Source organism: Theobroma umbraticum, unplaced genomic scaffold (assembly GCF_002168275.2).
Source record: "Theobroma umbraticum cultivar Fairchild unplaced genomic scaffold, ASM216827v3 scaffold_44.0, whole genome shotgun sequence".
Classification (NCBI taxonomy): Eukaryota; Viridiplantae; Streptophyta; class Magnoliopsida; order Malvales; family Malvaceae; genus Theobroma; species Theobroma umbraticum.
Genome location: NW_018397255.1, coordinates 5,310,872 through 5,327,661, shown reverse-complemented (window position 1 = coordinate 5,327,661; position 16,790 = coordinate 5,310,872). Strand labels below are relative to the sequence as shown.

The 16,790-nt window shown below is 33.5% G+C and overlaps 3 protein-coding genes across 4 annotated transcripts; 2 read left to right on the top strand and 1 right to left on the bottom strand.

The window, feature by feature from the left end:
* Nucleotides 1-2,386: 2,386 nt before the first annotated feature.
* Nucleotides 2,387-7,889, top strand: LOC110409167 (Ras-related small GTP-binding family protein). Its single transcript, XM_021418432.2, has 7 exons — nt 2,387-3,050; nt 4,141-4,232; nt 4,317-4,458; nt 5,213-5,517; nt 7,037-7,090; nt 7,186-7,316; nt 7,444-7,889. Exons 1-7 carry the CDS (start codon nt 2,960-2,962, stop codon nt 7,637-7,639), a joined length of 1,011 nt encoding a protein of 336 aa, XP_021274107.1. The 5' UTR covers nt 2,387-2,959; the 3' UTR covers nt 7,640-7,889.
* A 2,555-nt stretch (nt 7,890-10,444) lies between these two features.
* LOC110409168 (thionin-like protein) lies at nt 10,445-12,364 on the top strand. 2 transcript variants are annotated; one of them, XM_021418434.2, is made up of 2 exons: nt 10,445-10,565; nt 11,687-12,364. In XM_021418434.2, the coding sequence occupies exon 2, from the start codon at nt 11,734-11,736 to the stop codon at nt 12,112-12,114; it is 381 nt and encodes a 126-aa protein (XP_021274109.1). In that variant the 5' UTR covers nt 10,445-10,565; nt 11,687-11,733; the 3' UTR covers nt 12,115-12,364. The 2 variants fall into 2 exon arrangements, with proteins under 2 accessions (XP_021274109.1, XP_021274108.1); XM_021418433.2 differs by having other exon boundaries at nt 11,680-12,364.
* Nucleotides 12,365-13,041: 677 nt separating this feature from the next.
* LOC110409832 (uncharacterized) lies at nt 13,042-13,793 on the bottom strand. The gene is made up of 2 exons (XM_021419312.1): nt 13,475-13,793; nt 13,042-13,376 (listed from the first exon to the last, which is right to left on the bottom strand). Exons 1-2 carry the CDS (start codon nt 13,708-13,710, stop codon nt 13,163-13,165), a joined length of 450 nt encoding a protein of 149 aa, XP_021274987.1. The 5' UTR covers nt 13,711-13,793; the 3' UTR covers nt 13,042-13,162.
* Between the last annotated feature and the right edge of the window lie 2,997 nt (nt 13,794-16,790).

The following is a 16,790-nucleotide window of genomic DNA, read 5'->3' as shown; positions in this document are numbered from 1 at the left end:
ATATATATATATATATTGTTCATGACAAGCATGGAGGCATGTGCTTTTATTTGCTCCTTTGGCTTCATGTCAAGTTCTATACCTTGCCCTTAGCAGTTATAATTTTAGATTATAACTTGGAAATATTGAACTCAAATCATGAAATAAGAGAGATATGATTTATTAAATAGGAAAAAATGATAATATGCACTAAAAAAGAATAAACTTCTAAATATAGCTATGAATATGTTTTAATTGTGTATTTTCCCCAATTGCTTTATTGGTTGATCATAATTGACCAGATATGAATTATTAATATTTATGCAGGAACTATTTTAAATGTTCAACTGGAGGATGCAGTGTGAAGAAGACGGTAGAAAGGGACAGAGATGACAAAAGTTATGTGATAACTACCTATGATGGTATCCACAACCATGAGAGCCCATACGTGGTTTACTATAATCAAATGCCCATCTTGGCTCCCAATGCTTGGAACCTGCGACCTTCTCCTCCTTCTTCTTCTTCTACATGAAAGAAAAAACTTGAAAGCTTCTTCTTCTTCTTGTCATGTTTCTTTAACATGGCCATGTACTTATAACATATATTTTACATGATTATATGTGTATTATACATATGAAATATGCTCTTTGAGAGAGATTAGGCTAATTTTTCCACTATGCCTTTTGGGGCTGAACAGCTGAAATTCAGCCCGTACGAGAGAGGCTTGACCTCCTCCAAGCCCACTTTAAAACCCAATTGAAATGGGACAGGGCCAAATTAGTGGATTGACTTTCAGTGGTTTGCTGTTGTCGTTATTGTAGTTTCCATGTTTCCCATCAGAACTTACTTTTATTGGTATATTAATACATAAAGGAATATAATTTTTGTTTTAAGAAAAATTACTCATTGCTCTTGTTATTAATGAAGTTTCATATAAATAAATTCAGGTTAGTAGAAGCAATTAGTCTTGATAAAATATTATTTATCATAAATTACTTTGCTTGATGAATGAGTTGAAACTTGGGTTTTTCCTTTAACTCGTTATCATAGTAGATCCTTATATTTGTTTCTGAAAATAGAAAACAAAAAGTTTGTTCAGAGATAAAGGCCAATAATGTTTTAGGGAATTAAAATTTTATGGAAAAATGCACATATTTAGAGTGATGTCTTACTTTAACCATTTACTCATAATGGACGTGTTTAGATTTAACTTGTGGTTTAAGTAAACACGTGTTAGCATCAAGGGCCTTACATTTTAACTGATCTCCATTTAATTATTTTCTTAATTTCTCTTTATGACATTGTTTACATAGCCAAATGATCATTGTAAAAGAGGTTAAAATAATCATTACTGACTTTCCTCCTCAAAATGATTCATTCTCTTTGATTGAAATAGTATAAAAAATAATTAAATAAAAATACTCTTAATCAATTTTTAAAATTAATAATATATAAAATAAATTATCTTTATTTTTTTCTTTCTCTATTCATTTTCCTCCAATATGGTGGAGGATGATAAAGGGCAATGACTGTCTGTCGATCGGTACTACTAGAATCAGATCTGATCGTAAAAGTGTCAAATTTGACACTTCATAATTAGATCTAATATTAAAAATGTCAGTTAGACACATTATTATATTAGTAAATGTACTGACAAATTGTCGAGAAGAAAGAATAGAGAAAAAAATTCTACGTTGAAATTAAAATAAAAAGTTTTGAAATTTTAATTATAAATTATAAAAAATGATATTTCAAATTAAAATATCAAATTAAAGTTTTAATCGTAATTATTAATATTTTAATATTTAAAATATAAAAATAAAGAATAAAAATAAAATAACCATATTAAAGTTTTATTTATAAATTATTAATATTTTTAAGTAAACTATAAATTTTTTATATTTTAAAAATAAATATTGAAATAAAAAAGAAATAAAATAAAATAAAGTAAAAATAAATAATCATAATGAAGTTTTAATTAAAAAATTTATTAATAAGTTTAATAAATTATGAAAAAAATAAATATTTGACATTGGAAATCATAAATTATAATATTAAGCTATGTTTTTTTACCTTTTATTTTTATCACATTTTTATTGTTCAAAGTTTTTCTATAAAAATTAACATAATATCATTAAAATAATTTTTTTTTCATAAATCAAATTACATAATAATTATTCATATCTTATTTATTCTCACATAATAACTATTTTCTTTTTTTCTAAATAATTCATTTAGTTAACCAAATGAAAATTAACTTGTCAGCAGTGGGCATAATCGCAAATTGCTTAAGAGCTAGGTACTGATTGATTTTTTTCTTTTTTAAATTGAGGTACCAAACTGAAGAACCATTTATTCTGGAAGTGCCATTCATGCAATTAACCCTGCTGAGATTGACACATCCTATGAACTTGACGCGCATCTTAGCGCGTGACCGACAATTCCATCCAACTTCAAGTTTCTCTGTTTAATCACATCCGTATCAGCACATGAAAGAAGAACCATATTCAATCCATCAGAAAACTAATTTTGAATGCTTTAACCATTTTTTTTATCTGATTGATTTCCCCTTTTTTCTAACTATCCTATAAACCCCACTTAAAGCATTGATTTTTGTTTAAAAAAATATAGTTTCAACCAAAGTTTATTCGATTGAGATTTGGAAGCTCTAAACAGAAATTTAGATAGATACCCACTTCTTGTATTTCCATTTCAAAGATACCCATTTGGAGTACTCTTCTTGTTAGATCCAATTTCATTCAGAACTGATGAGTTTTGAGGTCATGGATTTGGGTCCAGATCTTGGGTGGATTTTGGTTTGAGAAGGATTTTGGATGGAAATTTTGGATACCCATTTCGAGAAATTGTACCTGTTTGACGGAACTTGATTAGTCTTCCTATTGCTTGTAGAAGTGAGTTGGGCTATTTTTTGGAGTAGATTTTTTCCTTTTTGGTTTGAGAGAAGAAAAGAGAAACAAAAATGTTTTGGAGGGAACGTGAGAGGGAGAACAAAGAGCTTAACGGAGGACCTCCTTGTGGGCAGGTTAGAGTTCTTGTTGTTGGTGATTCAGGTATTGGATTTTACTCTTTTTCTTAAAAAAAAGTATAGAATTTTTTTATTCATCCATAATGTTTGCCTTTGTAATTTTGTTTGCTTTTTGCTGTATGCTTCTTTTGTATTGAATAACTGTTTTGGGTGTTTAATGGGATTATATGCTATAAAGTTGGATTATAGTTGTAACTATACCAGAAGGAACTTACTTGATAGATATATTGGTCTACAAAATTATTGTTTAATTGTTGCTGATTTTGGATTGGTTAAATTTATGAATTTTCAGTTTAAGATTCCTGAAGTGTAACTCTCATGGACAAAGAAGAACGTTGGTTTACCTGCCAAAATGTAAGGATAGAAGGACTTAAAGTAACAAATGATTTTGTTTTTGCATCAAAAAATTGAGAAATTGATTAATGGTCGTTCCTAATATCAATGCTAGAAATGAGGGATGAAGCATAGTGTGAAATAATTGCCTGATTAGCTAATTTTTTGGTTGAGGATATCTAGTGTGTGATATTTATGTGCAAGGAATAAATTTGGAGCTGTTGGAGAAAGATTGCAGATGATGTATTAAGATTTGAAAGAAATGGGAAGAAGGTAGAGTTTTAAGTTGGTTTATTACATAAACCATTAATCTTAAGAGCTAACTCAGTACACCTTTTTTTTTTGGTACAAGAGGGAGAATTACGGTTTGAATCTAAGATCTCTACCCATATCTCCTCCCATCCGTGCCACTTGAACTAACGGTACCCTTTAATTTACTTTTAAGGGAAAATATGCATGGCCTGGGTGAGGACACTTAAGTAATTCGTCGATGACTGTTTTATTACTCTCTATATCAAGAGAAGAAATCTTTACAAAGGAGTCATTGGTTTCATGTTCCTATGCTTTTTCCTTTGGATGTTATTGATTTGTTTTTGACTGCCTGACTGTTTCTGACACTGTGTGGCGCCATCATTGAGCAATAAGCAGGCTCTTAATCTGCTGTTCTGATTTGTTTACTTCTCATGCTTAAAAATTAATATCCTGCTCCAAAAAAAATTCATTTTGCAACATCAAATATATTAAATGCCAAACTTTAGCTTCAAATCATAGTCGTTTGGCAGGTGTTGGGAAAACTTCTCTTGTTCATCTAATTGTGAAAGGTTCTTCTACTGGTCGCCCTCCTCAAACAATTGGATGTACTGTTGGTGTGAAGGTAAGACTTGGTCCTCCTTTGTTGCTTTTAATAAAGTTGTTGTTGATGTTTTTACACCAAGAAGTCACAACTATCTCTACACAGCATACCACTTATGGTAGTCCTGGTAGCTCTTCAAGTAGCATTAAAGGGGATGCTGAAAGAGATTTCTTCATTGAACTCTGGGATGTGTCTGGACATGAGCGATATAAAGATTGTCGGTCTCTTTTTTATTCACAAATTAATGGTGAGTACTAATTCTCTTTGCTTGAGCAAATGTCTTTTAAGTTCTTGGTAATTGTTGGTAGGCAAATTTTCTGATGGTTAATTTGTAAGTCTAGTAATCCGCAATCTTTCGTGTGCTTTTGATAAGTATTGGATGTCTTGCTGTGGGCATGCGCAATTTAGTTCTATTAGAAATTGAGTTTTTGATTTCATGATTACCGGAACGATGGCTATTTCTTGGTTGAAATTATTCCAACCAGTGCCCTGTTGCATTTACATGCATAAATATGAAGTGATGGTTACTGTCATTACTTGTTCTATTATCAGCTTTTCCATATAGGATTTGCGGTTATTTAATCAAACAGAGATAGTGGCAGCTGCAAACTTCCCACATATTTGTTATTAGCCTAAATGTGTATAATTTGTAGGCTACCCTTGGTTCTGCAGGGCAGTAGATGTAAAAGATGGTTTATAAGATTGTTGTTTCTTCTCTATAGTATCCCTGCAAGTTTGTAACTGGGATGCAAATTTGCGAAATACCAAAATGAATGAATTTATTCCTTGTAGATCTTTGCAATATAAACTGATTGTTCATATTACATTTTTAACTTATTGATCTTAAATATTATCAGCATGCCATCATTAACATCCTAATGATATGCTCCTAATCATCAACATGTGGAAGGTTTTTCCTGCTTATTTTCCCATAATAGCCTTTGTAGTTTCTGCTAGCTCTGTGATTTTCACTCAAGATTCTGCTTTGAAATCTGGTGCAGGTGTCATTTTTGTTCATGATCTTTCCCAAAGGAGAACAAAATCAAGCTTGCAGAAGTGGGCAGCTGAGATTGCAGCAACTGGGACATTTTCAGCTCCTCTAGGCTCTGGTGGTCCTGGGGGACTCCCTGTGCCATATATTGTTATCGGTAACAAAGCTGATGTTGCTGCTAAAGAGGGTACAAAGGGTAGCAGTGGCAATCTTGTTGATGTAGCTCGTCAGTGGGTTGAGAAGCAGGGTTTGCTTCCTTCTAGTGAGGAGCTTCCACTGACTGAGAGTTTTCCTGGTAGTGGAGGCCTTATTGCAGTAAGGATTTTAACTTATGCATTGACTTGCTTATATGTCAGTTAGAGTAAGAATAATTTTCTTTTATTCTTTCCTCATTATATCCTTGCTGAAATTTTTGGGGGAAACTTGGGTGTTTCATTGTAATTGATCTATTTCATTGTAGAATTGTAGTTGCAATTGCATTAGAATCCTGTAGGCAACATTTTGGTTTAAAATAAGGGAAATGGTACATTTCAGTTCATATTTTGACAAATTCAAGTCTAATAGGATTGTTTTGCTTTGACATTAATTTATGTCTCAAATTGCTGAGTGAAGAAGGATGAAGTGTGAAAGTTTTATCAGTTGTCCACAATTTTCTTGCACTTTAATTTGTGAATATTTCAATGTTTTCCTCACATATTTACACATGTGCCTTGAATTTATGGTTTAGTTGACTGATAAAGCCTCTTGATTTAGAAATTTTACTGTGGTAGTTGTCCATTACCTATTGTTACTGGTGTTGTTATTTCCAGATTTGCTTCTTTAGTTTGTTCAATGCTTTGCTTTGTACTTCGCGATTCTTTTACTTAGATGCCTACCTATGTGTACATGACAACTTATAGATACTCTCAAAGTCTTTACATGAAATGTTTGCCATTCTATTGTTAATTTTCCTTTTGTTTGAACTCGATGTGCGGGACTATTTTAGATGTCATTATGGATGCCTTCGTTACTTTTTCTGCTTTGTTATTAATAAGGATATTTGCATTCAAAATTAGTAAATTCTGAGCCTCGTTTTGGTAGACACACAAAACAAAAACAAAGCAAAGTTAGGAACCCTCACTTGTATGTCAGAACCTTCTCTGGCTCATTACCTCCCTCACGTCATTAAGTCAGCCCTTTCCATGCCTTCCACAAAGATCTCAAATCAATCTATATATTTTTTTCCTTGACAGATGCCAGTTTCTGTTGCTGGTGAGCAGATCTCTCTTCCTTTCCCCCATTCTTTTTCTTCTCTTCCTTTTTGTCTTTTTTCTCCCCTGTGCTTCTCTTACTACTCTCTCTCTCCCCCCTTCCATTCTAAAACAAACAGTTTCAAACCTTTGTCAACACTAATATCAAATCTCAACCCAAATGGTCTCCAATTTGCATACACATACTGTGATATTTGGTTGATTATGTAAGATCTCTGGATGTTTCTGGTGGCTGGTTGTTGGTGCTGTGGATGGGGTTAGTTTTGGTTCTGAATCGGCATCCTTGCAGTGGCAGGAAAAGGGCAAACTTCTTGGTTTTTGGCATGCACACAGAGCAAATAAATGTTATTACTGATTGTTTAAGAAATCTGTGTTTATCTGAGGTTGGGAACGGTGAATTGAGGTCAGAGTTATTGAGTTTTGAGTAAATGGATTTGGTTCTTCTGAGGGAAGTTATGTTCAGTGCAAGTTTGAGTTGCAGAGGGTGGTTGCAAAGGAAAATTTTTCTATGGATAAAATGTCTATTAAAGTTAATTTTGGCTTTGATAAGTGTAGATGTCTAACATTTTGCTTGATGTTTACAGGCTGCCAAAGATGCAAGATATGACAAGGAAGGTGTAATGAAGTTTTTTCGCATGGTATTATTGTCCTCTTTGCTTGTTTTGTATGGTATTTAGCCTCTCAAATTTTAGTGGGTTTAGCTGTTGTTAAACTCATGTTGTACTTGGTTCAGTTGATCAGGAGAAGGTATTTTTCAGATGACTTACCAGCCCAAAATACATGGTCCATATCTCCTGTTCAGAGACCTTCTCGACGTTTAGATGAAAATTCCAGTGATGATGATCAGTTGTACAAGCGTACGAGGTAAGTCAGGCAAAGGAGTCACCTTAGGAAACTTTATGTGAGGAATGCCATTGTTCTTCTCTCTCCCCTTGTTTGTGGTGCCCTATTTGAAAGGACGCTTCCTAATTAATTCTTCCGTTGATTGCAGTTTGAGTGGCGACCCTTACAAGTACAACATGCTTCCTCCCTTACCAGCTCAGCGAAATCTGACTCCACCTCCCACTCTTTACCCGCAGCAGCCAGTTTCAGTGACTGAGAATTACCACCTCCCAAGATTCTCCTTTACTGGCTCCCAGGAAATCAGCAGCACCACCAGATCAAAGCGCGCAGATATTAATGTCTGATGTAATATGGTTTCCAGTTTGCTACAGTCACCATTGCTCGGGAGGGAAAATGTTGTGTTGGCTGTATGATTCTTTGCTCCATTCTTTTTTTTTTTCACCACTTTTTCGTTTTGCTTGTAAAACTGGCATGCCAATTCTTTTATATCCGAAGGCCCTCTAGTTGTAAAGGGTTTCTGGGTTTAACAGTTTTACTGGATGTATAATTATTGATTGTTTATCCCCAAAATATAGGCAATTCTTTTCAATCAAACCCACTTTTCTTAACACTTTCGCCCCTGATTGTATTTCTATTCGGGTAACGGAAAATAATAACTTCCAATGATCAATAAGGAAAATTAGTGTATCATAATTGTCAACCAGATGGGGGAAAAAAGTAAAAAGAACAATTTATCTTTCATAAATCCTTCATACTTTTTCATCCTATTTCATCAAATGTGAATTTTATCCATTGTGTCAGTTCATGTATTAAGCTTTGAATAACAATTTAGGATATTTAATTTGGGAAGAATGACTGATGGATTAACAAATAGCTGGCAGAAAACAATGATGAGAATAGGGACTATTCTCCATTGGCAACCAACCAACATCTGGTAGCATTGCACACCTCTGCCTTTTTGATGAGTGATGACCGCCCTGGCCCTGACGACCATTCATGGGAATGGTAGGAATCGAAGTCCCTCTACCAAAAAACAATCAAACTGTTGGATACTCGAACATTTTTTTCGCAGTACAACCCAACTCAGTACATAAACAACCCTAGAACACGCAGGATTAGGAAATTGTGTTCATAATCACGCTAACAAATCATTATCAAGGCATATCTATATAAACTGGTATAACTCATTTTCTTGGAGATAAGATTTTGATATTGGACAACTTAGAGCATAACCAAGTTAAATGTAAATATTATCAGCCAAGTTTTCTTTGCTTTAGTTTTAAGTTTTTCCGTACTTGTATATACTTATAATATTTGTATTGTTAATGATCGAATGAAAATTGATTATTTGAGAGTTGAATGGAGAGATTTTTTCATATAATTAATACATTTTTTCTTTATTAATTCTTTTTTAAATTAAAAAAAATGATGTATTTGGTTAATTGGGGTTGCTTAGCATGATTGTCCAACTCAAAATTAATGCAAAAATAAAAAATAAAAAGAAAGGAAAAAAGAGAAACATGGTGTTCAACTGTTCATTCATGTATAACCCCTTCCTATTGCAGCATGAACCATCATATAAAATGAATGTCGCTTTCTAGTTCCTACTCTTTTAATTTCTGGATTATTAATACTATAATATACTAAACGTATTTCATTGATATTTATGTATATTTCAAAATCTAGCAGTCTCTTACCATCTTTATGAAGGAATTGTGGAGTTGAGCATTCATCGACTCCTCGTCGCCTCCCCATTCCTCTTTGATGGCTCAACTACGTCGTTGGATGATGGTGAAGAATAGGTGCTACCAGGCCATATTTCTTGGAAAGCCTTAAGCCGTCTAGACTCGTAGGAGGTAGAGCGTTCGTCCATCGTCGCCTGCTCAGCTCTGGATGGCTCGGGTATCCCGTCCATACGTGGTGACCACGTTGAAACATTGTCCGTCGTTGGCTTGGTTCCGCTAATCTTAGCTTGCTTGCCCATTCTTGTTAATTTTTGCCTCAACTCATATATCTGTTCATGGATTTTGTATGTCACAAATCTTGAATAAGGTTACTCAGTTTATACGAAAATCATAATGCGATCATTACGGTCATATGCTCATATCGAGATGCTTAATTACATGTGCCTAGCTGAGGTTTTTCCAGGACTGGTTTTAGCTTAAACTCCGTAACTTGTACATGGTTGAGTCCTTTCATCAATCGCACTTGCAATTCATTAAAGAATATAGAAAACAAGGCTTAACGTACGTTAATACTTGTAACTCAATGATAAATTACTAATTTGACGATAGGGTAGAAAATTGTACACAAAATTTATAAAAAGAAAGAATCACGAGGGGTTTAACGTACCTGAAACTTATAGCTGTAAAGAAGAGGAGGATGGGCGAGAATAGGGTTCTTTGGTGCGTCGTATAAATAGTGTTGAGATTAGCACATACGTGGGGGTTATTAAATTAATGTGAAATTCCGATTAATTGAAGGCAAAATAAAATAAAATAAAAAATAAGGGGGGAGAGGAGAGAACCAAAATTTATAATCTTTAAGCTGTTTTGGCTGGGAAACCCTCTTTTTATTTGCACCGAGAAGTAATTCACAGAATAATTATAGTCCAATTTTATATATTTCCTGCGGGCAGTAAGAAAAAAAAAAAAGAAAAGAAAAAGAAACTACAACATTAAAATTTAGTGGCCATTGATCTCTTGACTTTGTGCTTTTCCATCCTTTGGTTCTCCGTTGCCATTGAGATCTTGCCTTAGTCATAAAGGAGAAAATTCTAAAATTTTGAAAATTTAAATTTAAGGTTCATCGTATGTGAATTTAATTTAATTTTATATTATATTTAAATTTACTTGTTAATTTATTTATTGGTTCATTTGTTTGTTAGATTACGTTTATAGATTTTTTGTATACGATATAATACTTGATAATTATAAATTTTATTTGTATTTGTATATTAACTTTATAGAAAAGAGGAAATATTTTAATATAAAAGAGGATATATTAGAAATTCAATAATTGAAATAGGTTAAAAACTTAAAATGTGATAATCAAGTTTATAATAATATAATTTTTAGTTAATAAAAAAATTTCTTTTAATTAAAAATTATTTTTAAAAATTTGTTTCTCTCATATCTTAAACACTAAAAACAAATACGCCCTCTTTTAATTTTTCCTTAAGAGTCCAAAATTATTAACTCACGTTTTGCGAAAGCGAACGCATATCGGCGCTGCTTGCTTTGCTGAATTTCCCTAAAACCCTGCCCAAAGGTCAGCCCTTTCTTTCTTTCATTTCTCTAAAACCCTAAGCTTTTTTTTTTTGCTCTTTTTTCGTATTCTTTATCTTTTTGTTTGTACAAATTAAACCTGAGATATTAGCTGCAGCATTCGGCTTATCTTCTTTGTAATTTGATCTGTAACTTGTGATCTGGATACATTTTTTTTTCTATTTATCTCACTATTATGAACTTTAATTTATTTTGGGGCTTTTCATTTCTGTTTATTTTAATTTTTCTTATCATAATTACATCGTTCCATAATGGGTTTATATTATTGCATTTTGCGATGCTTTTGTTCTTTTTATGAAATGGGTAATTAGCTAAACTATTGTTATTAAAAGAAAAGAAAGAATAGTTGTTAAAATTCAAAGCTTTTTGGCATTTTTACTTTGATTTGTTTTTTTTTTTTTGGTTTTTGAAGAACTAAAGATTGATTTTGGGAATTGAAATATGTGATGGTTTAAGAAAGCTGTGGTTTTTTGTTCGCGGAAATAGGAGTGTGGTTTGCACTAAAGTGATATTGGAATTAGCCATTTGTGTTTTTATGTAAAAAAAATCATAAAAATTGGGGTTCTGAGATTGCTGTTGGTTATGGTAATTCTTTCATTTTGGTTTAAAATCTTTGGGTATTTGACTGTTAGCTTTAATTTGTTGTTCGGATAATCAATCTGTGGAAAATGTTTGTTATTGGGAGGTTAAATATGTAGGTTTTTAAGCCTGATAGCGGCAGCATTATGAAGATGCTCTTCTTGATTGCATCTCTCTGATGTTCACAGATGAGATTATGATAGTGGCTCTTGTTGGGGATTCTGAAGTGCTGCTTATAATAATGCTAAGTTGAACTCATAATGTTTTATTGTATTGCATGCTAGACCTACTGGAATTTTATATGGTAGGCTGCGTAAAATCCAGCCTTCTAGCTGCAGATTGTAAATATTTTGTTGTTTATGTACCTTTCAAGTGTTTTTTTTTTACCTTTTCAGCTTTTGTTGTAAGATATAGAACTGATCGCCTTTGCCACTAAAAATTTTAAATGAACTGCTATCTGTTCAGTGAAGAAATATATAAAAGTACTTCACCTGCTGTTTTTTGTCCTTTCATTGAAGAGTGCAGATAAGGAAGTAAGGGAACAAGAAAGAGCTTGCCGACTGCAATTTGTGATGGTGGAAGTTTGGTGGTCCCTTCTTGGGGCTGCCATCCCAGCAGTTATTGCAGGGCAAGCTTTTAGAATGAAGAAGAGGCGTGCTGAAGAACAAAGAATTAAGAGTGCCAGGGGAAGGGAGAAATCATCGGATGATATTTTTGTCTGTGAGAGAGTCTGCACATCAAAGAGAATGTTGAAGAAGGTTGGGGCGTTTTCAAAAGATCCAATTCCCGACACTTGTGTAACTGTATGTGGTGTGTCTGAGCTTGATGCTTGCTCTGATGCTTGTGCTCGTACTGTTTGTGTCAACCAACATCAAGTACCCAACTGGAATGACATTTGCCTTCGAAGGTGTCAGAGTGAATGTCTTAGACTCTCTGCTTCCCATTCTTCTTAGTATAATTTCCTTTAGGTTTGAAGGTGATACTTTTAGCTGTCAATTATAAGCTGATTGTCAGAATGGATCCTTGTTTGGCAACTGGTGATTGAAGGTTGCTTGACCTTGTGTTGTACATTGTTCTGCTTTTTTCTGTTCTTCTGTGCTGGGATGGTTGATTTGCCATGTCCTGAATTGTAGTAGTCCTTGCAACTTTTGTTCCTTGCGACATGCTTAATACTGTGATGGTCTCTCTCTCTCTCTGCTTTTATTCTTGTGTTGAATCGAGTGACTTTATGATCTTTCAACCACACGTCTTCAATCATACGTAAGGAGATGGGATGCCAAAAAATTTTAGCAATAGGCTTTGAAACTCACAATATGAAACATAGATTTGTGATGTTTCCTTGGGCTTTTAAACTTTGAACTAAGAAGTCTTCTGAGTTGTTTTTTCATTGAACAAATTTAGATCAATCAAATCTGTTGCTCCGTTTTAATCGATGTTACCTCATTGCTCCCTGATTGCTTTAGCATGTGCAAACGGATGAGTTTCTTAATGGTACACAGCATTGCCCAGCTGGCTCTTCATGCATAATGTTGTCAATGACTCTTACCAGCAGACTTGTCTGCAAGTGGAAAAGAAAACTATGCTTATTTCATTGGTTTGTCCATGCAAGTTTCTTGCAGTTCTGGAGATCTGACAGAGTTAAACGAGGAAAACTAATGCTTTGGTTTTCCTTTTAATTTGTTCTACTCGGTAGGTATGACACCATTTCACGTAGAGCTTTTGCTCGGAGATTGTTTTGCGTGATTCTTCGTAACCGAGATCTGAGTAATAAAAAGTGACTTGGGTCTACATTTTCACAGGCATTGTAATAGTTCAGAATCCAAAATTTACAGAACAATTGAAAGTGGATTTGGAAACAATTCCTGCTAACGTAAGCCAATAAAAATTAAGTACATCAGAGATTGAGAAAGAGTGCATAATAATTAGCAAGTTCATATAACAAAAGTTGACTTACAAGCAACACACTAAATTGCTCATACTAACATAGTTTCTGGATTTAGTTCAAAGCTCATCGTGAGATTCTTCTTGACCAGAGACAATCTCCTTCACCTTCTCTTTAGTCTTGTGGACAGCTCCATCAGCAATTTCTGCAGCAGATTTGGCAGTTTCTTCAATTGTTACTTTACTTGTTCCAATGCTTTTCTTAACTGCTTCTTTCATATTCTCTCCTACACTATCAGAACCGCTAGCCGTTGCTGTGCCCGTCCCTCTAAAACTGACACATGACAAGGAACAAAACGTGTGTTAATGATGAAGGTACAAGCATTCAACATTCAAATGTATGACACAGAGAATACTTTAACGCAATCTTACTCTAAATTCGGAGGGGTAAACTGCAACTGAAAGTCATGGATGATGGTTTTGATCTTTTCCCAAGAACTTTTATGAGATTTCTTCAACATTGAAATGGTGCTTGATACTACCTGCAAGAGAGATGGTTTCTCTTCATCATACTGCGCTCTTTCACAAACTACCGATAGAATCTGATGCGAGAGAACGATGAACCAAAGAACAAACAAAGTAAAGCTTCTTATTCTAGATTTGTTCATGCTTAAATTTGGGGAAAAAAAATGTAAAAAGGAAGTGGCATTCGCATTTGCTCTAGGCTTTGTAGTTAGGGGGTGGTTTTCAGGTTGTACACGTTCTAAACAAATGAAGTTAACGTGGCGTTAGCTCCTTGCTTCTTGCTTCTTGGCATCCGTTTCTGAACATTTCCAAAGGGAAATGATTTTCTTTTTTTTCTTTTTCACTTTTTTCAAGCTCAAATGAAAAGATGGAAAAAAAAATAAAAACTAAACAACAAATATGTAATTGGAAAAAAAATATCTAATATAAGTTTTGAGAATTAAACTATATATGCATGTGTGAGATTACGCCTTATAAATCAAGTCATTGCCATGCGGCTTTACAAATCAGAGGAAACGATCACTGAACCCATTATTTATATACACGTTTAACAAGTGAAAATACGAACAATATTAAATTGAGTGACCGATTAATTATCACGAAAGAGCATACACTCAATTGCTATAGTTAAATAAATTCTACTAAGTTATATCACATATAAAATTACTCAAGTATCAAACTAGGGGTGAGCATCTAATCAAATTGATTGGTACAATTTTAAAATTTTTAAAATTTAATTAACTGAATTTATATAAAAAATAATTAAAATTGATCAAATTATCTTTTAAAATAAAAAAAAAACATATCTCTATTGATTTGATCGGTTTTAACTATTAATAATATTTAAAAATTTTTGTTTAATATTGCAAAAATGTTTCACTAATAAAGATTACATATCTTTAATTTAACTGTACATATAAATTTTAATAATTTTACCACATCATGAGTTGTTTTAAATTACTAGATACTTTATGTGTTGAAATTAACTCTGTTAATGTCAGATACTGGTGGAGAGGTAATGTTAAGGATTATAAAATTTATATGGAGAGTTGGAAATTTACGTGCACGTCAAAACATTAGGAGGCATGGGTTTTAGAAATACAAAGAAATTTAATTTAGCTATGCTAGCTAAACAAGGATGGAGGCTACAAACCCAAGTACCTACTTTAGCTTATAATTTGCTAAAAGCTAGGTATTTCTCGAATGTGAGCTTTTGTGATGTCTCTATTGTGTCTAAAACAGGTTATTTGTGTCGGAGCTTAAGAGGAAGCCAAGATTTGATAAAAAGGAGTCTAACATGGAGGGTAGGCAGTGGTAGAAATATTTCAGTGAAAAGAGATAACTGGATACCATATGAGACTCCAAGATAAGTCTTGGTTTGGGATGTTTTAGTAGGTGAGTTCATGACTGTCAGTGAATTCATTGATCTACAATTAATGAGATGGGATGAAGATAAGGTACGTAACTGCTTTCCTCCGCATGAAAGTACGTTGATTTTGTCTATCCCATTTAGCATTCGGCAACTTCCTGATTGTCAAGCGTGGTTTGATACTAAGAATGGTAGTTATACGGTAAAATCTGATTATAAACTATTGGGCTCTATCTTGAATAATGTAACTGGTGCCAACTCTTCGGTTCAAGGCAATTGGTTTGTGGAAAAAATTGTGGCATTGTGTAGTGCCAACTGCCAAGGAAGACAATGCTGTTTATGTGGAAAGTAATTCATAGCATCCTTCCTAGGAGACATGAATTGATTAAGAGAGGGGTAGGTGTCAAACTCGTGTGCCCATTATGCGAGATTGAGATTGAGACAGCTTTTCATTGTTTGTGTAATGGTCAATTCTCAAGGTTGGTTTGGTTGGCTACTAAATGGAGATTCCAGGATATCTTCAACTTCCATGATTTAATTACAGATTGATTATAGGAAGTTTTTAAGCTATTGAATTTAGATGAGACGAGGAATTCATTTGTTTATTATGGGTCATATGGAAGACACGAAATGCGGTGGTGTTTAAGCACAGTAGATCTAGTCCAGTGGTAGTGGTGGAGATTGGTTTGGACATAATTCATCAGTTTCGCAAGGCTTCTTGCACGCATGAAAATTCACAAGATGTCGGACATGAGATTACAAGTGAGGTATGGTGCAGGCCGACTACTGTTAAGTTAAATACTGATGCGGCTTTGTTTCATTCAGGTGGAGAATGTAAATTAGGGGTCGGATTCATCGTGCGAAATCACAACGGGAATGTGATTTTAGCAGGATCAAAGCTCACAACTCATGACACAACTGTAGTGGAAGCTGAGCTAAAGGCTTCAGCCCTATTGGTCTGTCATCGACAAGGAATCTTTATCCGTGAAGCAGAGATTGGTTGCAAAGAGGTGGTTCATTGGGTGAAAAATCGTAGAAGACAGGTTGCTGCTGTTAGAAAGGATTTCTTGTCGAGTAATTACTCATTGTGTCAGATGGGCCAGCAAAGCAGCTCATTCCCTGGCCCAACATGCAAAGACATTGATGAGTGGTGAAGTCTTTTGGACAAATGTCGCAGATCTGCCAAACAACATAACAAATATTGTTTTGCAAGATTTACGTGAGCTGTAGCTAATAACTTGGTTGCGACGGAAGGGTTACAAGATCCTTTGATTAATGTGATAGACATGTGTCAAAGGGTATTTTTCTTTTCTTTTTCATAAGTTTTATTTCATTGGATTTTATCATAAAAAGGTTTTTTAACGAGGTTCTTTTTATATGACATAGAGTTGGTAAGAGTTAAGAGTTAAGTTGTTTATGTCCAGTGAGAATATATCTCATTGTATCAATGTTTTTTGTGATTAATGAAGTTTTTTGTTTGAATTATTTAAAAATAAAATATATGTAAAAATATATTATTAATAGTTGATTTTTTTTATCAAGTCAATTATAATACTATTTATATTATCTGCATTATTATTACATAAAGCCAACTGTTTAGTAAAATTTTGGAGAATTGTCAACAAGTGTAAAAGAAAATTTATTTGAATAATTTATAATTTTTAAAAATAATTTTAGTTTTTTCTACATATCTTAATTTACACATGAATGTGAAAAGGAAACTTAAATTTGCAGCACAAACCGACAAGGATGTAATTAATCTCTTTCTTTTTTATTATTATTTTTAGTTCAGTTGTTTTTGTTTTATCGTTTATCATTTCTCGTGAGTCATGATTCCTTTCGAGAGATAATAAA